The 26,235-nt window shown below is 44.0% G+C and overlaps 2 protein-coding genes across 3 annotated transcripts; both read right to left on the reverse strand.

The window, feature by feature from the left end:
* Positions 1–1,479: 1,479 nt before the first annotated feature.
* On the reverse strand, positions 1,480–6,331 carry LOC143107493 (uncharacterized). Its single transcript, XM_076271495.1, has 5 exons — positions 6,246–6,331; positions 5,853–6,009; positions 2,225–2,798; positions 2,032–2,112; positions 1,480–1,892 (listed from the first exon to the last, which is right to left on the reverse strand). Exons 3-5 carry the CDS (start codon positions 2,786–2,788, stop codon positions 1,515–1,517), a joined length of 1,023 nt encoding a protein of 340 aa, XP_076127610.1. The 5' UTR covers positions 2,789–2,798; positions 5,853–6,009; positions 6,246–6,331; the 3' UTR covers positions 1,480–1,514.
* Positions 6,076–26,043, reverse strand: LOC143107467 (zinc finger protein 536-like). 2 transcript variants are annotated; one of them, XM_076271493.1, is made up of 4 exons: positions 25,921–26,043; positions 17,260–19,328; positions 9,989–10,096; positions 6,076–7,735 (listed from the first exon to the last, which is right to left on the reverse strand). In XM_076271493.1, exons 2-4 carry the CDS (start codon positions 19,322–19,324, stop codon positions 6,465–6,467), a joined length of 3,444 nt encoding a protein of 1,147 aa, XP_076127608.1. In that variant the 5' UTR covers positions 19,325–19,328; positions 25,921–26,043; the 3' UTR covers positions 6,076–6,464. The 2 variants fall into 2 exon arrangements, with proteins under 2 accessions (XP_076127608.1, XP_076127609.1); XM_076271494.1 differs by lacking the exon at positions 6,076–7,735 and adding an exon at positions 7,749–9,184.
* Between the last annotated feature and the right edge of the window lie 192 nt (positions 26,044–26,235).

The raw sequence follows: 26,235 nt of genomic DNA on the forward strand, positions 1-26,235 counted from the left end.
GCAAAATTAATTCCTGTATTTCTCTCCATAAAGGACTTCTGTTTTCATGTTTGTATTTCACAACTGAATCTTTAAAAAATGCTGGTAAATAAACAACTGTACAGTGGAGCACAGTGATCTGGTGACAGACCAACACACTGTGTACAAACACAACGGAGCAAGCAAGGTCTCATAGACCATCTAATGGATACTTCCCAGTATGAAACATGCGGAAATAGCAGCCGGACAGCACACAGCCAGCCACACATAGAGCTGCTGTTGGGGGCGCTGGGCTGATGAGAGCTCCATGGAGATGCCAATGTGTGATCGAGCTGATGGATAACTGCAATCAGAGAGCCACAGCCAATGAGTAGGCAGAGTGGGCAGGGTTTGAACGATACTCAATACAACACTGTCAGTCTGAAACCAGACGTCCACACTGTTTAATAATTAATGCTGTCAATGTATCGTCACAGACGCCGCGTTCTTGCACGGGCTGTTCTTTTGACATTATGTGGTTCGATCAAGTTTGCTTGAGATGAAGAGTGCTGAATCATGCAACACAAAGTGGCTCCGGCTGCAGACACTTCTGAAACAGAGCAGTTGCTCCGCAGGTGACTGGATGTGTTCTTGAGGATGGAACTGGGGCCAACACCGCTAACAGGAGAACTCTTTCTTGGGGATGAATGCTTGAAGTGTAATGATTGTTTACAGAGTCCGGCACACAACACATGGGAGAAGCATCTGCTAAATCATAAAATGGGAAACCACAGGATTACAATGTTATGACAAACTTATATTATATACGGATGGATCAAGCCAAATCATGTTCTCATTTTAGTTTTGAGTTCATGGTTACAGAGCATAGATAGTTTTGAGTTCATGGTTACAGAGCATAGATAGATAGATAGATAGATAGATACTTTATTGATCCCCAGGGGAAATTCAAGGGCAAGAGCATGTCCAACTTCACCAAACCTTTTGTTTGATTTGTGGTTGCATGCATTATTTGGTCTATTTTCTTACTGTTTTGGTCTGTTTTCTTGATTTTCTGGCAAAGGACTTCGCATTCTTTGCATGAAAAGCGCAATATAAAGAATTTATATTTATTATTATTATTATTATTATTATTATTATCATCATTATTATACAATTACATTACATTTGGCTGACGTTTTTCAACCCAAAGGGACAGCCAACAAGGGAAACAATCAATGTAGAGTGCGATAAGGACAAGTTAGTGCAGCAGTGAGTGCTACTTCCATACAGTGAAGTATCAGTTCTAGTCAGGTGGTAAGTGCTAGAATTAGCAAGTCTAGTTGTAGGTAGTGCTACAAGAGGAGATACTCTCTAGGAACTGGTGGTGTGTTCCACCAATGGGGAACAACAGATGAGAAAAGTTTGGATTGCCCTGAGCTAGATTCATATTATACCTTTAGTCAGTGACAGCAATGTCTGGATAGAACTACCTATAGCACAAAGAACAGAAATGGCTCCGCATAGATTGAAAAAGATTGATTTAATTCTCAACATTTTTAAGAATTGAGTTCTTCAGCATTGTCCTTTGGACTGGAAGATTTCCTCCAGCAGAAACAACATCTGGTCTGTCTGGTCTCGGCCCTCTCCTCTTTTGCCCTCTTCCTCTCCAGTTTTTCGGCTTCTTTCTTCTTCTTAGCCTCCTTCCTCTTGTTTTCCTTCAGCTCAGCCTTGTGTATTCTATCCAGCTCTTTCCTCATCTTCTCCTCCAGCTGCATCCTCTTTTTCATCTCGGCAGCTTTGATCTTCTCCTCCTTTTTGGTGGCCTCACACACGAGACGTGCCATCTTCTTCTCAAACTTTGTGTCGATCTTTCCCTGGAGTGTCTGCTTCTGAACAATTATCTGTTCAGCTCTCTGGCTGCTGAAGCTCAGAGACTAAATAAAAATAAGAATGCAAATATTTTGGGTTAATTATGAGAATGGAGAAACCACTGGTGCAGGTAAGAAGATGAAGTATAATCAGTCATGGTTTAATTAGAGTTTTTCATGGGAATTGTGTTTTAAGGTAGCCTACCTGGAGGCCATCATTAAGGCACGACTTGTTAGTGTTGCTAACCTCTTGAGCAGGCCCACCTGACACCTGAGGAACAGATACCTAAGGAAGACAGACACAGCATTCTCTCAGTTTGGCACCCACCATGTTGGGTAAGATAAAAGGACATTTTGGATCTACTATACTGGGATGTGTAAGTAAAAGTGATTTTTACCACCATCCTTTTTTCAGCCTGGTTTACCAGCTCCTTTAGCCACTTTTGCTTGGTAGCAGCAGCTGTCAGTGCCATTGCCAATGCGCTGTTCACTCTCTCCTGGGTCCATCTGACCCAATTGTCAGACTCTGCCTTGATGCGCTCTGGCTCATTGATCATCATTTTATCATAATCATATACGGACTCCTTCTCCAGGAGAGCGACAGTCCTCTGGTAATCTTCCTCCAGAGATACAAGTTTCTGTCTCTCCATCTCTATGTTCTCGGTCAGCGTCCTCACTCTATGTGTCATTAGATTGAGCTCTAAGCTAATCTCCTCCTCTTTGTCGCGTATGCTGGCCTCTATAGCTGCTTTCTTCTTCGCTCTCTCTCTTTGTCTCTCCTCACTCGCTGCCTGACTGGATTTCTCCGCCTCTGTAAGGTCCTGTAGGACCTTCTCAATTGTCAACCTCATGGCTCTCTCTCTCTGCTGTGCCTCCTCGGCCGTTTCATCAAGATACCTTTGCAGCTTGCCTGCTGCGGCCGTACTCAGGGCTGCTCTCAGACCCTCGCTGAGTCGATCCATTGTGGAAATCCTGAAAACACATAACACTATTCTTAGCTTACTTACTAGTCTGTGCAGATTGTTTCTAAATGTCCACATTCCTACATGGCTACTGGGCCTCGGCTAACGTTTCTAATTTATTTCAAACATACATTTACAATAACTCTTGCGTGCTTTTCTTACAATATATTTTCTGAAATCACTTGTTGGACTGATGAGTTGTGAAGGACCAAGTCGCTCGTTGTCGTGAATAATGATAGGCCTATTAAAGTCGCTCTCCGAATAATGATATTAAAGCGCTGCCTGTGTTTTTATACCCGTTGAAATGGAATGGAATGTAAGCTATGTTATTCTAGCTATTGTTACATCATCGGGTGTTAAAGCATAGATAGGCTACGTAACAATCATTATGAGTTGATGGAAAAAACAACGTGTAGGCCTAACCAGAGCCCTAGAGCAGTGGTTCTCAAATGGGGGTACTTAAGGCACTCCAGGGGGTACTGTGATTTTAACCCTTAGAAGCCGATTGACGCAAAGTGCGTCAAAAAACACACCCTTTCTTCTCTGTTACATTGCTCTGCAACTGTTCATTGCAGCGAAATGAAACATTTATTGCGCGACAGAGCAGAAGTGGGGCTTTCCAACGAGACCATGCACTTGTCTGTAAGTTAAAGTATGAAAATAAAAAAACCATGAAATTAAATCAAATTGCACCATATTTACAGTCTATACTTCTCTGCTTTCACCTGAGCACCCATTCATCTCGTTTGAATTACTCGTGAACCCTTGAACACAGATATGGCAAGCATATCAGATGAAAGAGAAGACACAGGGCTATCCATTGATAGCAAGTATGTTGATCCTCTGGCTTATGAAAACAGACGAAGTGACTGCAAAATAATAATGTAAAACCAATGCTGCACACCCATTACTCTCGTTTGAATTACTCGCGGACCTGTGATCAGATAGATATGCCACGCATGTCAGATTAAAGAGGAGACACGGAGCTATTATTTGATACCAAGTACATCCTTCTGGGTTATAAAACAGACGAAGTGACAGCAAAATAATAACTTCATATAGCTCGACTTACCTCATGTTTTTGTCTGTTTTTGTAGCAAAGCTTGTTTATAATCCAACGCTATTGTGTGTTTCTCTATGGCAAAGAATGTTCATAATCTGGTTTTGAGATCCTACCAAATTCCTGCATGGCATCCAATTCAAGGCTCACATTGCATCCCAATTTGTTCGCCAAAGAAACATCTTTTTTGCCTTTACTTTGTTCATGGCAATGCAGTAAAAAGTTGTAGAGAATCATGAGTGCAAACACCATAGGCACACACGTAAACTCGGGTCAAGTCAGGTCAGATCAGTTCGTGTCACAGATATGGAGCACAGAAAGGTCATTTTTAATTTAATTTATTTCTGTAAGGCGCACACTGTCTGTAAATTGCTCAGCCCCAGAAAATCCCTCCACCATGGCAATGATATTGCCAGATTCAGGACAGTCTGCCCTACACACACAATGCATGTCGAGCTATGAGCTCGCTGTGGTGAGATACATGTCAAAATATAAGAATATTTATAATACGCTTTTTATATTTTAATTCTAAAAATCTAAATAAAATCAATGCTAGTACTAATACATTGAATGATGGCAGATCTGGATAGCCTAGACTCTGCTAAAAGTATTAAGTGTGTGTGGCACTTACAATGACCAGAATAAATCCTTATGAATAAAGGTAGTAAAAAAAATGCCCTAAAAACAGCTTATGGTTAAAATATACATAGATTTAAAAAGTAGAATCCATGCAAAAATACTTTAAAAACAATTATTTAAGAAATATTTCAGGAAAATATAAGTTCATAAAATAAATTTATATTTCAGTAGGCTATTCAATTTCATTATCCTAAAAACCCAGAGTCCCCCCCATACCAGGATGGTTCGACCCAACCTGTCACATGCCACCCGCCATCACCTGTCAATCACTGTCAAAACTCAAACGATGGAGTCGTGGTTGAAGTTTATGGATGGACTCGTGGTTCCAAAGTTTAATAAATTAGACACTGATGTCACAGTGCTCAGTTTTAAGTCTTTTTTTCTCAACTAAAAATGCGTTGTGCTGGTTAGGGGGTACTTGGCTGAAAAAAATATTTCACAGGGGGTACATCACTAAAAAAAGGTTGAGAACCACTGCCCTAGAGAGATCTACTGTAGGCTATCTGCTCTGGGCCTAACTACCGTTATTAGCTGCTGGAAAAGCAAAAGTTTACACAGAGTTCTACTAGTTTAGCCAGCGACCAAAAGCCCATTGATACATCAATATTGTAAACAACAGTAGGCTATGACATCAACAGTTGTCCATCTGTGAATTCACGGTGAAGCAGGCAGTTGGAATTTACTTTAGGCCTACTGCTGAAATCCGAAGGTTACAACGTGTATATGGTGACCCCTAGTGTTTCCTCGGTTGGCCTACAGGTAGTCATAAAGAACAGATGACTGGCCATGATGACTGGCCATGAGAGAGGGTTCAGCCAGAGGTCACCAGCTGGTCCTGCCAAACACATGCTGCCCCCCCACACACACACACAGCCTGCACTGCACACCCCAAGCAGCGGTAGCGTAACACCTGATCATCGGACCGCATGGTTGTGGATAAAACCGTCTACCAACTTTAACTTCATTAGGGCAGTGGTTGATTTGGGAGGTACACAGTACATTGAGTACATTTTATGATATGACTGTTGGTTAAAATACTGATATTTTGCAATGGTCTGAATTAGGTGAAACCTAAAACATGCTTTAATTGATTTTGTTTCATTGCCCATACTCCCAACCAACAATTTACTATCCACCAGGAGGCAGTATTGTGTAATTTAATGGCAATGGGGCGATTTTCACACAGTTCTAACAAAAGTTAACAAATATTATTTCCATAACCCTGTTTAAAAATCATAGGCACTTAGATATGTATTCATAGAAAGGACTGTCCTGGTTAAAGTTTGTTATCTGACCATTGTTTTCCATTTAGGCATAATTTCAATCAAATTCAATGTCATGTGTTTCATGTATGTGGTTGTTTACCTGCAGTTCCAGAGAGACCTGTTTTAACACAGTGAGCCACAGGCATACAATCCAGAGAATGTAGATTGGTCTTCAAGTTCTTAGAAGCAGAGGTGTTCCTGAAGTTCCTGTGATGTTATCTCATCTTCTTAGAATGCCCACAGTTTAGTAGAACAGCCTTCAAGGTGAGATTACACAGAGATGATTTGTTTCCCATGAGTGGCTGTATAAACACACACGTGAGCAACCCACACAAATTCTTTATTGAGCTCCACAAATACAGACCAGAAGCCCCAGTCTTCTCTCATATACTGTACACACTGATGCCTACAGCAAGGTTTATGCAGAAGTAACATACACAATCACACAAATCCAGTTCCCAAGTGTAAATCAGTGAGGCAGGGACCATTTTACCTGATAGCCATGCTGATCTCTGGACACCTTTGGGTTACCGTGTGGGTGCCACTCATCCAGATACAGTATCTTACCACAAACATCATCACATCTTCAACTATAATCATCATAGTCACCAACATAACAATAAACATATACTTCATAATCACTGTAACGACTGTATTCTCACATGAGTACCTGTAGACGCCTGTTTTCAGTCAGAATAGACACTTGGATGTGTCAGTGTTCTAGTGAAGCTGCCTGTCCAGATTTGGACACTATCAGCCCAACCCCGTGGCCTCCCACATCCATGCAGGGCAGTGGGCTATGACCAGCGTTCTGTGAAAACAATCCCACTGAACCAGTTTCTCTGCATCTAGAGAGGACAGCATCTTCCTGCTTCCCGGGGTTGTCCAGTTTAGCGTCTCTGCCACAGTGTGAGATTACGAGCTCAGGTCGGCCCATAGAGGACCTAGCAGATCCCTTGGTCACCTCTCCAGGGGTGGAGTCCTCTTTCTCATCCGCTCCCAACGGGTCACTGCCCATCCTCATCGTCTTAGGACCGCCATAACCGTTCACTTTCTCCTGACCCAGAGAGGAGGAGCAGAGGGAGGGGTGACTGGAGGAGGAGGTGAAACCAGGAAGGGAGGTGCAGACAGAGAAAGGAGTGCTGCTGCTGAAGGAAGAGAGCGACAGAGAGGGGGAGGTGGAGAGAGAGGGGGACACTGAGAGAGAGGAGGAGGGAGCGCTGGTTTGGACGGGGGCGCAGAGAGAAGACGCACAGACAGAGGAAGTGACATCAGACCAGGAGTCACAGGAGGAGGAAGCAGCTGCTCTGTGGGAGGTGATGACCGAGGAGTTCGGCAAGAGGGAGAAACTGCTAAAGGAGGAGGAGGAGGTGATGTTTGAAAGGCTGTAGGGAGAGTTTGGATAGAGAGGCGAGAAAGGAGGTGAAGAACCGACAGAAGAGACACTTAACGGAGATGAGCCGTAGAGAGCGGGAAATGGAGAGGTGGACACCAGGGTGGATACAAATGGAGGCTTGTTGAAAAGAGAGGATGGCACTAAAGAGGAGACATTGAAAGGAGAACTGGCCTCTGTTAGGGAAGGGGAGGAGGAGGTGGAGGAGGCTGTGAGAGAGGCTGCAGAGGAGCAGGGGAGGGAGGAGAAGATGGAGAAAGTGGCAGGAGGTGCCAGGTGGAGAGATGACACTCGGAGAGGAGGCTGGAGGCTGCGAGAGGCTGGGGGTGTTCGGTCAGTCTCAGCCCCGCCCTCCCCTTTGATGGACAGGTCCAGGGGTTCCCGCTGTGGCTCCGGGGCCGGCTCGTCATCATCATCATCATCATCATCATCACACCCCCTGACTGTGCCTGGTGCCCAGGGTTTGCAGGGGTCGTCTCCATGGTGATGGGGGGTTAGTGGCTGATTGTGGTGACGCTGCAGGTGATACTTGAGGGACGTAAACTGGCTGCCAGCGTAGCCACAGAAAGGACACTTGTACGGCTTCTCACCTGAGGGGCCCAAACCCAGAGGAGGAATTACTGTACAGTTACTTTGTAATTACTGTACAGTTACTTTGTAATTACTGTACAGTTACTTTGTCAATCATTAGCAGTCTTCCTGAAGCACCACCACTCTGCTCATTAGCAGTGCAGTCTTCCTGAAGCCCCACCACTCTGCTCATTCACACTTTACAGTTACTTTATCAATCATTAGCAGTCTTGCTTAAGCCCCACCACTTTGCTCATTCACACATATGCTGTACTGACCGTATGAGAAGACTGTGGTTTTTATTATTCTTTTTTATTGAGCTCAAGAATTTCAGATTTGCATCATGTAAACAATAACACCTTTTTATTCATTTATTTTTTTTCCCTCGATAGGCTAATAGCGCCTGCAATAGAACACCTATCGACATGCCTTGAGCTTACGTATCAGGTAAAGTTTAGCCTTAGTACAGAGCACAATTTAGACACTGAATAGAAGCATTAAATGCATTATATCTATTCATACATACATACATACATACATTCATTCTCTACATGCATACATACATACTGGTACATTCAACACAAAAAGATATCTATATCTCTAGTCATAACTATCAAATGAAAAATTCTCTCTCTCTCTCTCTGTCACACACACACACACACAATGGAGGTTTAATTTGGGCAATGAGGGCAGCGTGTGTGTGTGTGTGTGTGTGTGTGTGTGTGTGCGCATGTGAGATCAACGGGATAAAGACGACATTTATCATATTGAATATAAGCCTAATCATGGCACTGGTTTAACAGATACATATGGAATCCATTTCTGTGCTTGAACAAACTGCCTCTGAGGCTTTCAGCGGTAATCATGGAATTCTGTCATACATCACGGATGCCATTAGCTAATGCAATACCACTAAAATCAATTTATCACTGTTGCAGAACCAACATCCAAAGAAAACACACTCACACATCCATCTCAAAAAAGCTTTGACATTTACCTTATGAAGGAGTAAGAGCACTTTGCGAATGTCATGCAAAATGTTTACAATCACAAATCACACAATGTCGACATTTATTGGAAAACGGAAAAAGCTAAAAAGTGACTAATTGTGGTTTAAAAAAAAATCCCTCAAATTATTCTGGTGCATTACTGTTATAGCTAAATGAATGACTTGTATCAGATGAAATATGTTGTTGAAAGTATCATGGGGGCAGGGGTAGTGTGGTGGCTAAGGAGCCGGGCTAGCATGCATTGAAAGAAGCACGTAACTGGAACAAACATACACATTAACACACCACTCTCATTTCCATGTTTGTGCGACTGACTATGCAGAGGGATCCACTCACGAGAGCAACACACACATGTTCAGGTACTAGACAGTAAGTCTGACTGACTTGTGTCCTCATGGTTTTGCTTTGTGATAGCCATTGACAGTTGGGTGGAGGAAGGTGCGGATGTTATGGAAGACACTGGATATGAAACAATGGGAATGTCATGGAGGGTGTGCCAGTGGATTTGAGACACATAATATGACATACGTTTGTAATCACACATCGTACATCAACTCAAACTCATCAGATGAGCAGTAACAAGGTCCAAGTAGGCTTCTGAGAAAAACGCTACTGAAAATCTGGAACCATATAACGGTCATCCGGTGAATTTGAATATTATTCAATTTGACATTATTTTTTCTAAATCATCATTTTATAATATTTGTTGAAAATAACTCCAATTTGTGGACATGTCAGAGAGACCTCGTCATTTCTCAGTTGATGAACTTTGAGCATGCTGTTTTGTTCACCACAGTCAAGTCACAATAATGTAATAACAATCTGTCAGACTTGCACGCCCATCACCCCACCTGACCTTACTCACCTGTGTGGATCCGGCTGTAAACCTTAACAGTCTGTGTGTGTGTGTGTGTGTGTGTGTGTGTGTGTGTGTGTGTGTGTGTGTGTGTGTGTGTGTGTGTGTGTGTGTGTGTGTGTGTGTGTGTGTGCGTGTGTGCGTGCGTGCGTGCGTGTGTGTGCGTGTGTGTCCCATCACCCCACCTGACCTTGCTCACCTGTGTGGATTCGACTGTGAACCTTAACAGTCTGTGTGTGTGTGTGTGTGTGTGTGTGTGTGTGTGTGTGTTCAATCACCCCACCTGACCTTGCTCACCTGTGTGGATTCGACTGTGAACCTTAACAGTCTGTGTGTGTGTGTGTGTGTGTGTGTGTGTGTGTGTGTGTGTGTGTGTGTGTTCAATCACCCCACCTGACCTTGCTCACCTGTGTGAATTCGACTGTGAACCTTAAGGCGTTGAGCTGTACGGAAAATCTTCCCACACACGGAGCACTCCTTACAACCAGTGCCACCTCTGGCCTGATGAGCCTGACCTGAGAGCAGAAGAAGACAAAATAGGACAATGCAGGACCAGACGCAGACAGAAACCAATTCAGATCTGCCAGGGCAGCACATTGGAGACGAAAAACACAAAACCGTTTTGTCTGACAGAAGCCGGGAAAAATTCCTGGATAGGAACCCAACACATGAAGGGCCGAAGGGAATACGCCATCACCCCAGCGACTGAGCTCTGGCCAGAGGAAGCTTAATGGGCTTTAACTGTACTGTAAGCCGGAAATCTCAGGAAACTTTAATATCGTTACACACAAGCATGCCGACACATTTATGTGTCTGCCCAGAAAGCCACAGACCAAGCTCACCACAAAGGAAGAGGAAATCCAAATTATCCTTCATCTAAGAAAAATGAGAAATGAAATCAAATTGTTCACCAGGACCACAGTGTACACCTGGTTACCATCTGTCTCTCACACACACACACACACACACACACACACACACACACACACATATACACACACACACACATATTGCTGAGACAAAACCTCTCTCACTCGGGCCCTCATCTCTTTTTCCCCTATGTCCCTAAAAGATCATCTAAACACCTGCATGTAATGAGCAAATGTTTAATGTGAACACAATTAGGATGACACCCCTGTTTAGTGTCCCAGCGGACACAGAAGAGGGGGTGAGTTACCGGCCACACACATGATCTACGCACACACACATGATCTACGCACACACATGATCTACGCACACACATGATCTACACACACACATGATCTACGCACACACATGATCTACGCACACACATGATCTACGCACACACACATGATCTACGCACACACATGATCTACGCACACACATGATCTACGCACACACATGATCTACGCACACACACATGATCTACGCACACACATGATCTACGCACACACATGATCTACGCACACACACATGATCTACGCACACACATGATCTACGCACACACATGATCTACGCACACACATGATCTACGCACACACATGATCTACGCACACACATGATCTACGCACACACACATGATCTACGCACACACATGATCTACGCACACACACATGATCTACGCACACACATGATCTACGCACACACATGATCTACGCACACACATGATCTACGCACACACACATGATCTACGCACACACACATGATCTACGCACACACATGATCTACGCACACACATGATCTACGCACACACATGATCTACGCACACACATGATCAACGCACACACATGATCTACGCACACACTTCAAGGGGGCTCAGTGTTTATACCGGATCTGTGTTTGCATATGCAATACGTTTCATACACGTGTTTCAACACTGCATTTCGGTCGTTGCCATTACCTTACGCATGCCAGTTATGTATCCCCAGCTGCTATCCACCAGCTGCCTACTTCCAAATATCCAAAGCTGCTTGCTGTCTGATTTGGTTCCGAGGACACAAGTTCAGTGTATCAACAACACTCAATAACAGTTTATGTGATGTGTTAATCAATTAAATTTCCAACAATTTCACAACAGCTAGTTCTGGAGTAGGCCATTCAACTAGCCCGCTTGCTTACGACGAGACTCAGGCTGCGCAATCGGCACCCGCTTCTTTATTTGGGTTTTGGGACTTCACAGCAGCTCCGGACATGGACTCATTAGTCACCCTACTTCTTGTATCATATGGATAAATTAAGCTGCATTTTTATTCACGTTGAGTGGCTGTTATGTGAAATATGTGTATCACCCTACTAAATCCCAGTGAATGTGCTGGGTCTCACCAGAATCTGTGTACTGTATCCAGACAGGTACTCCTAGGCTCAGGTTCATAGGGTTCAGCACCCCAGGTGTTTGTGGCCAAGTTACAGTAGCATCTAGTCAGTGCTGCAGTTACTGAAGGTCAAAGTGGCCTTGACAGAAGAGGTATGTGAACTGTCAGGCACGTTATTCCACTGGTTGTGTACTTGAATGATTCGAATTGGGATCCAGTCCAACAAATCTGTGCGCCACATTACCAGAGAGCACCAGTTATCCCTCCATTTTGCCTTCCACCTTGCATTCATTATGTGTTTAAAGTTGTTTTATGTTCTCCTAAGTATCGTGTGAGTAGAGAGAGAGAGAGAGAGAGAGAGAGAGAGGGAGAGAGAGAGAGGGAGAGAGGAGGGTCGGGCCATTTTTCACACGCTGACATGAGCTGTCTGAGATGTGACGTGCGGTGACATGTTTATGCCCATTGTGCGAGAGGTCATCTGAGATGCATGTCTTGAGTTGAGTCCAACCATTTAAATCCTCTTGAATGCCAAGGATGGCGAGAGAGACAGCGAGGAAGACAGACAGAGAGAGAGAGAGAGAGAGAGAGAGAGAGAGATGGAGAGGGTGAGAGAGAGAGATGGAGAGGGTGAGAGAGAGATGGAGAGAGTGAAAGAGAGAGAGAAAGGCAGAGTGAAGAAAGGCAGAGAGAAAAGAAAAAAGGAAAGGGGGCACTATTGTGAGTTTGGTTCTTAATCAGGCCAGCTGTTCCTCTGCCATTCCAATTACAGTAAAAGTCATGCGGGGGAGACTATCCACGCAAAATGGCTCTTTACTGCACAACACACACACGTGGCATTTGAAGGTCAGCCGGTATATTACACCCAGTATTTTAGGGAGGTGTCTGGGAGCATGAGATAAAGCCGGGCACATTAATTTAATCCAGTGAATACTAATGAGCCCTTGTTCTTGCTCAATGAAAAGGATACAACACCAGAATGATTCATGAAGGCCAGGTGCGAAGGCTTTAATGCACGGGGCACTCAGAGGACCAGAACTACTCCACATTAGAGAGGGAGTCTTAAGTGCACCTCACAAGTGTACAAACGGGATCATTTGCATCGTCTTTTTCATCATATTGATGAGGGGGGCTTTTTTATTTTTATTTGTTTACGACAATGAAGTGTCTATTTTTGTTTTTCCTTATTTAAATACAGGCCATTGTGGAATGCTCCGTGCTAAAATCACCCAATCTAACTGTGACCAAAACACGACTCCAGATAGTCTGGAAGCTTTTCCACCTCCTATTCTCTCTCCTCTAAACTGAGCCACCATATTGGTTTTTTAATGTGGTGCCCATTTGCAGATGTGGTAGAAAACATGTCTAAAAGCGGCACAGAGCATATGGTGGCGGGTCTCTCCCATTCATCACTCAGACAGAGCATGACCATCAATTTGATCAGTGCATTAAGACCCCCAGAGCACAGACAAACAGAACCGAGATGAATATGGTCAATTCCTAAAAGGAGAGAGCCATGTATCACACACACACACACACACACACACACACACACACTTCATGTGTGATGTGTGTGTTTGCATCTGTGTCTGTGTATGTGTTTGTGTACTATAAAACATTCATCAAAAAATACAAATGTTTGTCCATAGTGGTGCATATGGCAACACAGAGCACCAACCCCCACTCCATTTAACATGTAACGAACTGCATGCCATTGGAACAATAACTAATATCTCTAATATCTCCCAGGACTGTGTGGTTATTATATACATCTCTCGGGTGGTTCTTTGCACTCTTCGAGCATATTAAACATCCCTGGACACGCATGTGATGGAATCTGGAGATATTAGACTTTTAAATGTGAATACATGTTCTGATCCCACTGCTCAGAGCTTGGCTTATTACCACGGTGATGGCGCTCTCTCTTTATTCTCCGCTTGGATGAATGCCATCTTTGTGAATGGCTGTTTCATTCAGGCTAATCATCAAGAGATTCAGTTTCACTGCAGGGGGAAAGTATGGTATGCAGTTAGCATTGGAAGTAATGTGATTTCTTAAACGTGTGTATATGATCAATCAAACTTTATCCATGCTCCTTATGGTTGCCACAAAGCTCTTGAGTTACATTAGGCTTGGGGTGATTGATAATGCAGAAGTTTAATGCTCTGCAGTTTCACATGATGACATTATGGAAAAACTCCACCTCTAATCTGATATGCACAAGGCCCTAAATACCTTATACTAACACACACACACACACACACACAAACACAAATGCACACATGCACGTATGCATGCACACAAGTACACACACACAAACACAAAAGTACACACAGAAACAGACACACATGCATACACAGATTAGGTAGCATAAAAAAAAGACACCTAAAAAAAAGCCACCTCTGGCCCAGTTTCAACATCAAACGCCAAAGTTAAACCAGGATATTTCCACATCAACAACGAAGAGGACAAAGCAAGTGGATGATGGTGGACAACTTCTTGCTTCGAGATAAAACAACTTCAAAGTATGTCACATGCATGGGCTGCATACAGAACCAGAGTGCCAGATGTTCTTTGATGTTAATAATGGCGTATATTATTTATTTTAATTAGACCACGCATTTGGAGCTGCATTTGGGCCGACTCCAAGTCAATTAAGGCAAATGACATTCGGGAGATGATGAAATAACGTTTCAAGCCAGGTGTTGTTTGCCTCTCCCCAAAGCACAACATTTGCACAGGCACAACAAAAACAACCTTGCTGAAATTAGGGGCTCGGGTTCCTCGACTACAACTGAACCCTTTCAAAGAGCACCAGAAGGAACGGTGTGGTGACACCGAAGGTTTCCCAGCCTAACACAGTTCTCCAGTTAACTACTGTCCGATTCATACCATCAGCTCAGAAAAGAGAACTACAATCAATAATCGAGGGCGAGAAAACACCACTGATCCACCAATAAGGTAAATGGAAAATTCACACCATCGGGATGAAATAGAAGAGAACTCAAAATGTCACTTCCCAAAATGAATATTTCCAAATGATATGAATACATCTACTTCACAATAAAAAACACAATCAAGCATGGCATCATCTAGCAAATGATCAAATTACTAAAAGACCAAAGTACCTCAATTCATCCATCAGAGGTGAGAATAAACAAGTTCATAAATGAACAGCTAAAAAATATCACGCTAATCAAATAACACGCATGCCTGGTCTTCCATCAACAACCCCCCCCCCCCCCCAAACACACACACAGACACACACACACACACACACACAGCTTGGACACACAGCTTGGACTGTGCATGCAACATTCAGCGATGGATAAGATTCATGTGATCCAGCGCTGGCATGGATTACTGAACAGCTAATAGTGAACAATGCTACACTGAGATCCACTTCTGAGCACCAGCCGTCCCCACCTCTCAAGAGTAGATGTCATCCCTCAGCTTTCCAATGTTATCATGTTAACCATATTTTGCTCATGCGGTTTCGTAACCCTTTGTTTGCCAAGCTGAGGGATTAGTGGTTTTGTTGCAGAGGGCAATTTATTTGTTTTTGCCAACACAGCTTTTTAGCTTTTTCCCCCGAGGTCAGGTGTATCACTCCTATCTTTGTCAATATGTAAGACATTCCCCCTACACACATGTACACACACACACACACACACACACACACACACACACTGAACACACAAATACACACTGAAAACAACACCACATACTGAGTTTTTTAGTATTTGCACCAACCGAGTGGTTAATGACTTCTATAAATGATTAGTTGATAGAATGTTTTCTGACTGAGCAGTCACAGAATAGGTTCAACAAATCTGCAACATAACAATAGCAATACACTTGCACATTTAGCTAATATGATGGTGTGTGGTAGCCTGGCTAACAGCAGACCAATTCCCAGAGCCAATGCATTGAGCTCTCTGATCTGTCTGCTTCCCAGGCTTGATGTGTGAGGCGTTTAACCCCAGACTCAGTTTCAGCGTTAAACGAACATCACTCGGAGAAAGAGTAGGAAACAGAGCGTGTCCAGTTGAGTCCAGCCCAGTGGTGCTCGGAGAGAGAGAGACAGAACAGAAGAATATGGTCATTTAAAGGACCACCAGGTGGTCCGAGTCAAACAATTACAGGAATCACCAGGTGGCTCCTGTCAAATCAGAGAAAGCGGACGAACAGATGGGGCATTAGCAGAGTGCCCGAGTGCCCGCAAGCGCCTGCGAGGTGTGTGTGTGAGTGTGTGTGTGTGTGTGTGTGTGAGAGAGTGAGAGTGTGTGTGTGTGTGTGTGTGTGTGTGTGTGTGTGTGTGTGTGTGTGTGTGAGAGTGTGTGTGTGTGTGTGTGAGTGTGTGTGTGAGTGTGTGAGAGTGAGAGTGTGTGTGTGTGTGTGTGTGTGTGAGAGTGAGAGTGAGAGTGTGTGTGTGTGTGTGTGTGTGTGTGTGTGTGAGTGTGAGTGTGTGTGTGTGTGTGTGTGTGTGTGTGTGTGTGTGTGTGTGTGTGTGTGTGTGTGTGAGAGAGTGTGTGTGTGTGTGTATGTGTGTGTGTGAGTGTGTGTGTGAGTGTGTGAGAGTGAGAGTGTGTGTGTGTGTGTGTGTGTGAGAGTGAGAGTGTGTGTGTGTGTGTGTGTGTGTGAGTGTGAGTGGTGGAGATGTTTGGGGGTGGGCGATGGACTGCTAGACTCGGAGTGATTACCTGACAGTGATCATCAGCTAGCTCTGAGATTATGCGCTACGCTAGCGGAGAGAAAACCCCACAGGGGCTCCGAATACATACCGTGGAGATTTCAGTCAAGGTCAGTTCAATGACATACCTGTAACTATGTGAGACTAAACTATTGTGATGCGCATAGGCGAAGAGAAACGCAGCCAAATTGCTGTAAGTAAGTAACATAATACCCTGAAGCATAAGGAGCATAGTGTATAGTCTGCATGGCACGGAGAAAATGTTAAGTCCTTGGGGATGAAATGTCTCAGCTGTGGCATTCAAAGGGAGATCACGTGGTCACGTCGGTGTTGAACTGCTTGTGGGTTCACTTGTGTGTGTTTGTGTGTGTGTGTGTGTGTGTGTGTGTGTGTGTGTGTGTGAGTGTGTGTACGTGTGCAAGAGTTATGTGCTAAACAAGCAGATGGATAATTAGTTTCACAGCACAGACCGCCTGGAATTTCTGCAGTGAATTTCCCTCAGGGTTGACAAATATGCATCCCTGTGCCATGCGCACATTAATCAATATAATCATCACTCATCACAGATACGTTATACCCACATCAACTGTGGCCATAAATTTCATTTCTAAGGAATATGGTAACAGTAATGTCATTGATTTGTGACCCCCATCAGGTTTCAAAAAGTTATCTGCTGAATTAATGCAAGCGAGCTATCCGATGTGGCAATATTTACCTGCATATGGAATGAAGGAGTGAGGGGAAGCTTGGCTGGGTTTGTCCTCTGCGGGGGGGCCTCCTGGTGCCGCATTACCGTCTGTCACGCCGCACCCTTGTGGTTCATCTGGCTTGCTGAAGGCAGCTAGGAGCTGGGCTCGGTCTTGGGGAGCACCGCCGCCTCCGTTCAGCATCGTCCAGCCGGAGGGAGTCTCCTGTCCCCTCAGCTGCCGCTGCTTCTTGTGTACCCGCGAGTGGAGGACCAGCTGGTGGTAGGTCCTGAAGACTCGGCCGCAGTCCGGGCACTCGCTGGGCTGCCCCGTCCAGCCTCCCCAGCGGCCGGAGCCGTGATAGGAAACCGCTGTCCTGAAGCCCACGTTACTGCTGCTTCTGTCGGGACGCCAGCTTCCGCTGACCACTTGATTGTGTACCGGGTCTTCTGCCGAGCGGTCCACTTCACCTCTCATCATGAGGTTCTCAGTGATTTCTATGTGATTTTGCAACATACTCAGCTGGTCTGCGTATGAATACAACCCTACAGCTAGCTCCTCTCCCCGCGTATGGCCCCCATGGTCCACGTTCAGCACTTTAGAAGGTTTGTGTGGTGGTTGCGAGTGTGTGGGCTTCTCTGCTGGTAGGTGTGTGACCACTGGCTGTGAGTCCTCTGCCGCTAAACTGTGATTCTGTCCAGCTACTGGCAGCAGGAGTTTCTCCAGCACCTTTTGGCTGTTCAGTTCGATCCCTGCCTCCGCTAGAACCTTCTGCCTCTCTGAGAGAACAGCGAGGAGAACCTCGTTGTGCAGCCTGGAGATGAACTGTGACTGAAGCCTGCTGGGGATCTCTCGATTGTTGCCGATGTGGGTGGCGTACGCGCGTCCATGTCCCGGCGGGGTCCCTCTTGCGGCCAGCTTGTTGAGGTGCACCTTCATGTGGTTCTTGAGGAACCAGGACTCCTTGAAGCGGCGGCCACAGACACCGCAGCTGTGATCGTACGAGTTCTTGTGCTTCCTCATGTGGCCCTTGAGGAACCAGGCCTGCTTGAACACCTGGCCGCACACCTCGCACCGGAAGGCTTGCGTGGGACTCGGCTCCTTGCTGATATCCTTTTGCAACACCACCTGGGGGGATGGCGGCGTCGTCGTCGTGGAGACGACGTGGACTTTGTCCACGTGCTGCAGCAGGTCGCTCTCCAGGGCGGCGGCGAACTCGCAGAAGGTGCACTTGTAGGGCTTGTGCAGGATCCGGATGTGGCGTTCCAACTCCTCCTGCTTCCGGAACTTTCCTTTGCAGAACCCGCATCGGAAGCTCTGCTGCTGGATCGGGAGCGGCTGCTCCTGAATAGACGGAACTGAATGTGGACGGTACTGTGATGGATTCGGATTTCCATCGCAGAGAACTCCTGGAGAACTCTGGGAGTTGTAGTTTAAGACGGTGCTGCTGGGTGGGCTTGTGCAGTTTGCTTGCTTCTCTCTGGTGATGGCACGCTGCTCTAGCTCTCGCAGAAGATGGCTCTCCTCCCTGTCGTGTCCTAAGCCCTTACTCTGGATGACCAGGCGGTGGGTGCGCAGGTGGATCTTCAAGTTGCCTTTCTGTGCTGCCCTGTGGTCACAGTATGGGCATTTGAACGGCTTCTCACCAGTGTGGGTACGCATGTGCAGGGACAGGATGCTGTTGAACCGGAAGCGCTTCCCACACAGAGGGCAAGGATACTTCCTGTTTCGAAGGGAGTCATCTCTAACTTTATTTCTTCCTGATGTGACGTGATGTTTTCGGTCTCCCGTGAAATTATGTGGGTCTGTCTTCCTGGTGAAGGTCTCTGATGTCTTTATGCCCACATTGTCACAACTCATGTGATTGGCTAGAAGTGCCATCTGAATGTTGATTGGCTGACAATTTTTTCTGTCCAATGCTAAGCTCTTTTCCTCCAAGAGGGATGAGATATTGAACGTGTTAGAGCGGATCTGGCTGGCCAGCATGGTGAACGGGTCCTTCTTCTGGATTAGAGGATGTTCAGTGACTGATGAGACGGAAACAGTTTGCTTCACAGGGGAAGACTCCAAAGTGTACATGTCCAGTCCCTCCATCCTGCTGAAAAAGACAGAGGGAAAATAAACACCAGGCTTTTAATATCAGGAGAAGATGCCTCAAACTTCAGTTCTATTTAAACACAGCCATTTTCATCATGTCCTAATGTATGTACCCCACCATAGAATTAGCAACATAAAAAAATCAGAGACAAAGCTTCAACTAATACAGGACATGCAAGAACTCTTTACTCAAGAAGGGAACTTTGAAAAAAAAAATAGTCCCAGCTGCCTCCATATAAGTTAACAAGCATAGTCACACTGTTTTCAATGACAATCCAGTCCCATAAAATCTTAGCGGCCCTTTGTAATTTTCCACTGGTTTATCCCTAGTGCAGGTGTGTGTGACACAGGGCATACGTCTGCCTCCTTGGTTGTGCCGTAGAGCAGTGAATCTGTGTTAATCAGCACCAGACCACCTGCCTCTCCCGTAGCCTCATCCTTCTACTCTCACACTGATTACGTGATGAGGCCATGAAATCACCCACATTCATGCAGCTGGAAGCTCCTACACTTTATAATGAGAAATAGAAAGGGCCATTGAGAGAGAGAGAGAGAGAGAGAGAGAGAGGGAAAAGAGAGAGAGATAGAGAAAGGCAGAGAGAGAGAGATAGGAAAAGAGAGAGGGGAAGAGACTGTGTAAGCTGGCAATAGAATGTGGTAGACAAAGTGAAACAAATCCAGAAAGCTATTTCTAGCAACATCAGGAAAATAGGAATGTGAAGATGTAGGCTTCTGTTTCCAGGCTACTTTTAGGAAATACATTTGTCATGAATACACTATGCACATTTTAACAATTAAACAAGCAAAGATGGGTTTGAGGAACACTGTCACTACTACACTACATAGTGTTTGGCACTTGGTCTGAGTAGACATGTGACTGAGTTGAGAGATGAGAGTTGACTCTCGAATACAGGCCTATCCACTCACACACAGGCAAATAACTCAACACTTATATCCTCATTCCTGCTCCTCTATCTTTCTTCCGTATTCCTGTCTGGGACACCTGTTCAATTTTTTCCCCCCTTTTCCCTTATCGTACGTAGAGCTTAGATCATTTTTATCTTAAGATCTTGCTCCTTAAACGGTTCCGGTTTAAAGCATGCAACACATATCAGGCCAGTACGATGAGAGGAATCAAACTAAAAGGAAAAGAGAGATACAGAAAAGGAGGAGGAGGAAGAGAGAAACAAGAAGGAGGAGAAAGGAGGGGGGGGGAGTATAAATGGATAATTATCCCGTGGGTCCTGATAAAAGCAGAAAAGGGTCACTGTGTTCCTCTATTAATCTTCTAAGTATAGCTGTAGTTCTCTGGACAGGGGTCAGTCTCAGCTGACACTACCGACCTCTCATCACACCCCCACGTACGCTCATTTAGAAGTAAAGAGCCCACAGCCAGAGAACAAAACTCGGCACCTCTTTCAGTAATAATGTATATTTCTCTATGTTAGTACATATTGATACCACATTTTCAAGGGGTTAGGTTTAAGGATTGGGATTAGTTACAAAGTTTACATATTGATAAGCACATGGGAGTGCTGGAATAAGAATGCTTCATTTTAACATGGCACCAAAGGTTTTCAGCAATTTTGACACAATTTTCCCCAACTTGAAAATGCGGGCAGCAATGACTAACTTCTGCACTGATGACCTTGTTCTCCAAACCTTGATGCTGAGACATATCTCCATCTGAGACAGCACTACACCACTACATCAAACTCCCAACTTTGTCCCTGTTTTACCACCAAAGAGATCCGGCTCTTTGAACTGCTCCCGCATTAGCATGATCTACCTGCAGTAGACATCGTTGGTAAAAGACTCCAGCAGCTGTTCCCTCACAGCTCGCCAACACTTCTCGGTGTGTGATGCAACGGCACATCAGCGGGGTGCGAGTAATCCTCTGTCAGAGGCAGGTGCGCCCCACTTTAATCCTCCCCAGTCGACTCCCCGATGACTCGGAGCGCGGTGGGTACAATCAAGAGCTACGGCTTATCAATCACCGGCTGATTCGGATGCTCATGTCTTGTGTTCAGGGCTGCCAGTCAGCTGCATCCTCTGCACTGTAGTGCCAGAGAGAGAGCACTCCTCATTTAACTCAAATGTCAAGTCCAAGTTTTGTAAAATGAGCCCCTCCCCCCATAAGGACTTCTAGGAGTACTATTCTCATGTCTGATTGCCAAACTATGTTTTTTTGTTATAAATGCAATTGCGCCCTCTAACTCCTATAGTTTTGTAAACAAGATAATAGGTTAGATGTATGATCACTAGAGTAATGAAGTCCATTTTTAACAGTCATACAACATCAAGGGCCCCAATTTGAAATATGGGCTTAAGTGTCAAACATACTGTACTAAACATTATACTCATTGCTGGGCAAATATACATATTCAAACACTAATATATATGTTCAAACAAAAAATCAGCGATGAGAATAATGTTTGGTGTCTGCGTTTGACACTTAAGACAGGCGATTTCAGAAAAGAAAGGGTGGGCTAGACATATTCTGGAGTGAGACTCTCTGCCTGGGTTGAATATGTGTGTCCTTTTGTACACTGTGTGAACTGTAAGCAGCGCTACACTGCAAAGCCACACTCTTGCCTGGATGTAAATTGTACATCACCACCATCCATGTGCTGATAAACATGACAGATGTGAGTGACTATCTGTGAGAAATCGAGTAATATTACTTAGGGTGTCAGTCATTAGTTTCCCTCTCCATCCAATCAGCTCATTAGGGGCTTCTGATTAGATTCTGCTCCTCTTGTCAGGATAGGCATATACCACTGCAGGAAAATCACCAAATCCCGTCTCACTCATGGAAATGCAATTACTCCGCAAGATTGATTCATCTGCCTTTCTCTCCTTCTCTCTTTCTCTCCTTCTCTCTTTCTCTCCTTCTCTCTTTCTCTCCTTCTCTCTTTCTCTCCTTCTCTCTTTCTCTCCTTCTCTCTTTCTCTCCTTCTCTCTTTCTCTCCTTCTCTCTTTCTCTCCTTCTCTCTTTCTCTCCTTCTCTCTTTCTCTCTTTCTCTCCTTCTCTCTTTCTCTCCTTCTCTCTTTGTTTCCTTCTCTCTTTCTCTCCTTCTCTCTTTCTCTCCTTCTCTCTTTCTCTCCTTCTCTCTTTCTCTCCTTCTCTCTTTCTCTCCTTCTCTCTTTCTCTCCTTCTCTCTTTCTCTCCTTCTCTCTTTCTCTCCTTCTCTCTTTGTTTCCTTCTCTCTTTCTCTCCTTCTCTCTTTCTCTCCTTCTCTCTTTCTCTCCTTCTCTCTTTCTCTCCTTCTCTCTTTCTCTCCTTCTCTCTTTGTTTCCTTCTCTCTTTCTCTCCTTCTCTCCTTCTCTGTCTCTCACTACTTGTCCTTCCTTTTCTCTCTCTCTAGCTAATATTATTTCCATCTGGCATAAAAGTCCTTTTAAATGTTTTTCAAATATCATATCCCGCGTTAAATCCACTGTCTGTTGTGATGTATTGCTTTCAACCAGATGTTTATTGTCACAAGGCGAGATTAAATATGTTCGCCTCCTCTCAGGCCAAGGCCCTTATCCAAACATCTCTTTGTAGGATCATAATCCTTGCTCTGTGAGACCACACACAAACCATACAAACACACCACTCAATACTGCCTCTCTGTCTCTGATTGCAGTTTTATCTATTATGCGTGACTGTCTTCAACAAAGAAGTCTTACATTGAGGGCAAAACAGCCACGAATAAACAAAGTGTTGCGTTACAAGATCATCTGGATTCCTGTTTCCACCACAGGGCTGTGTCAGAAGGCTTGAGATCTCTATATGTATCTGCATTAGTGTGGACACAAATAGCAGGAAAACTTTTTTTTTCTCTTTGAGCTCCTTTTTTCTGCTTTTTTTTTTAACTGCCAGTGACCGTATCTGTGAAGTGAGGATTGGTTGCAATAATGGGTGGACCCCATGTTTAATTTATATGAATGCTGAATGTGCATAGCTACACGTCATTCGCATATAATCCCTACAAGAGCTAAAACTCTACTCCCTTAACAATGGATAAAAAATGAAACTAAATGAAAGGCTGTGTGAATATTTTCATCATTGTTAAACCAATATATTAAGTCTGTTAGACTCAAGTACAAAGAAGTGATTTTTTTTTTTCAAATGTAGGTTCTATCCAAAACACACAACCATTCTGCTATTGCGTTACAGTCTTTTAATATTAAATCCGAATGACAATGTCTGGTGTGATTGCACAAGGACATCTATTGTCATTACCTGATCAAACCTGTTTAAGACAACTATGAGAAATATGATGATATATCTACCTATGAATAGCTGTCTTAGGAATGCAGTAGGCTTACATCATGGGAGAAAGAAAAGGAGTGATACATAGCTATTGACACTAATCTAAATATGGAATCCATTAAAGTACAATGACATGTGTCATTGCGCTTCAGGCAGAGAGAAGTCTCTCTGCTGGTTTTCTTATATATCTTACTCTTCATTCTCAGTTGCTAAGATCATCTAACACAATGGTGTGAAATTGAAAAAGACAAAAGAGAGTTGACACCAACAGGAAAGATACAGTGAGTGGTTGGATGATGGAGCTATGTGTAGATTGAACAACTGTTTGAATAGACCTATTAGTTGATGGTTACACACTGTAACAACATATATTTTACTGTCTGTGGCCTTTAAAAACACACACACTAGAAGAAGTGGGACACAGTATTTGAATCATCTCAATGTTGTATTAAGATATTTCATTAATTTGACAAAAGCTATGGATTGCCAAGAGTTCATCATCATCTCCATCCTGCATGTACACATAATTTTACTGTTTATGAAACCTGAGTTTATACATACTTTTCAAGCCTTGACAGTAATTATTGAGAACGGTCAAGCCAGTTTGTTTCAGTGTGTTTACTGTTGTGACTTTAGAAAGATTAACTCAATAAAATTGGATAGTAGATGAAAGATGTTGTATTGTTTGCATTATTTTCTTATCTACTGTCTTTATTCAAAAGCTGCTTTGGGGAGATATTCCTGATAGCATCCTCACCTGCACAGCAATAACTTGCCTGTTCAGCTCTCATTAAGTGCCTTTTAGCAGTCCTCTTGACCTTTATGGTGATGACTCTGGAAGGAGCATAACTAATTGGTAGAACAGGTTGTACCCAGAGCCAATAACCCCCCCCCCCAAAAAAAAAAAAAAAACTCTGGTACACAGGTGCTATCTTTGGTGCTAGCTCTAAGGACTCGGAGGCATTCAGGGAAATGTCATTATCAGATTGAGGCATTTACAGAAGAAGAAAAAAGAGAAATGACTATGCAGATGCATGATCTCTCTCTCTCTCTCTCTCTCTCTCTCTCTCTCTCTCTCTCACGCACACACACACACTCACAAGTCAGAATTGTTCAATTGATTAATCTGATTAATTAATCTGTTCATCACCTGGTTGTAAATCCAGTAAGGGTTGCTAGAAGCCTATACATGTACTTAAAATGCAGTCCTTTACAGTACCTCTGTGTCTAAATCACATTACCTCAATAATTGCACATATCTGTTTGTGAAACACCAAACCTACACGTTCATATAAGGCATTACATGTGTTTTGAGGTTGTTGCAACATCTGCTCAAACACAAGTATCCAATTGTGCTCTGACATTAGTGAGAGAGAGAGAGAGAGTCTGAGAGAGCTCAGACATCACAACGGGATAACACCATTCCTTCTCTTCTTCCTCCATGGAACCATGTTGAGAGCAGTGGATAACAGTGGACTCGTTTAGGCACGACACAAAAACTTCAATGGGCAAAGAGAGATTTTGCAATTGCCTCACCTGAGATCTGTTTCATGGCAGTAAACCGAACAGCACATGCTATGTTTGTTTCTTTACTTTTTTAAGGCCTGGAACATATAGATGTAATAAAAAAAAGCCTACACTTGAAAAAAAGAAAATAATTAGCCTAATCATGGCATGTCTAAAAGCTTTTCCGTAGCCTAGGCCTACATTTTTAACATTAGGCGAATTAGTCTCCTATTCTGGTCTTATGCAGAGGCTTGATGAACTGTGCACACTCTTGTCAAAGGGTAAAACGGATTTTTTTGTTGTTGCGAATAACAGGCCCACAACCTTGATAAATCACATTATCTTAAACGCAGGCTGCACCTGCGTTCCACCATGTGACCTTCCCATAATTTCTCATTACACTCGTAGCGGTCGACTACAGCAAGCTGTCAGGAAACTGGGGTCTGCTTTGGTTTAACTGAAAAATAGCCTACTGATAGGCTATGACTGAAAATATGAAACGGGCCATCGACGGCGTTTCTGTTATGTTATACGAGTCTGTTTACAACTTTATTCCCATTAAATAAAAACCTAATAGCTGGTGCGTGATTCAATAGCCTAAGAGTGCATGCATTTCCCCGTCAAAATAGCTTTGCGGCAGCACTGTTTACTGCGTCCTATCCAAATAACAGTAGTATATTATATACAATCTCAGCTATTGCAATTACTGTGACGATTCTGACCATTCAACTTCCCTCAAAAATTACCGAATATAATCTGTTCCTAAACTTCTTTAAAACTTGCAAAAAAAAAAAAAGGCTAGTAGCCTAGGTCTCGTGCAACTTACCTTGCGAATGAAACTTGTGATGCTCCGGACACATTTCCCACTTTCAAGATGTCCTTTGGCGATCCCACCTGAAGATCTTCAACGACAGACACCAGCTCCTTTCATCGACTGTAACCTGTGATGTTCAACTTCTGTCTGTTCTAGTGAGGAGCACAGGAGGCGGTTCGCAAAACGACTAATTGTGTAATATGCTAGTACCATTTTCTGTTATTCCCAAATATTGATATAGCCAAACTCCCTCCTGTGGTTTGAAATATGTACTGCAGCATAATTAACAAAGGGGAAAGGTTGAGATGATTCACCCAGGAGGCAAAA

This window comes from Alosa pseudoharengus, unplaced genomic scaffold (assembly GCF_046254945.1).
Source record: "Alosa pseudoharengus isolate Yale_2024_CS ecotype anadromous, Long Island Sound unplaced genomic scaffold, YU_APseudo_1.1 YU_APseudo_1.1_scf_10, whole genome shotgun sequence".
In the NCBI taxonomy this organism is placed as follows: Eukaryota; Metazoa; Chordata; class Actinopteri; order Clupeiformes; family Clupeidae; genus Alosa; species Alosa pseudoharengus.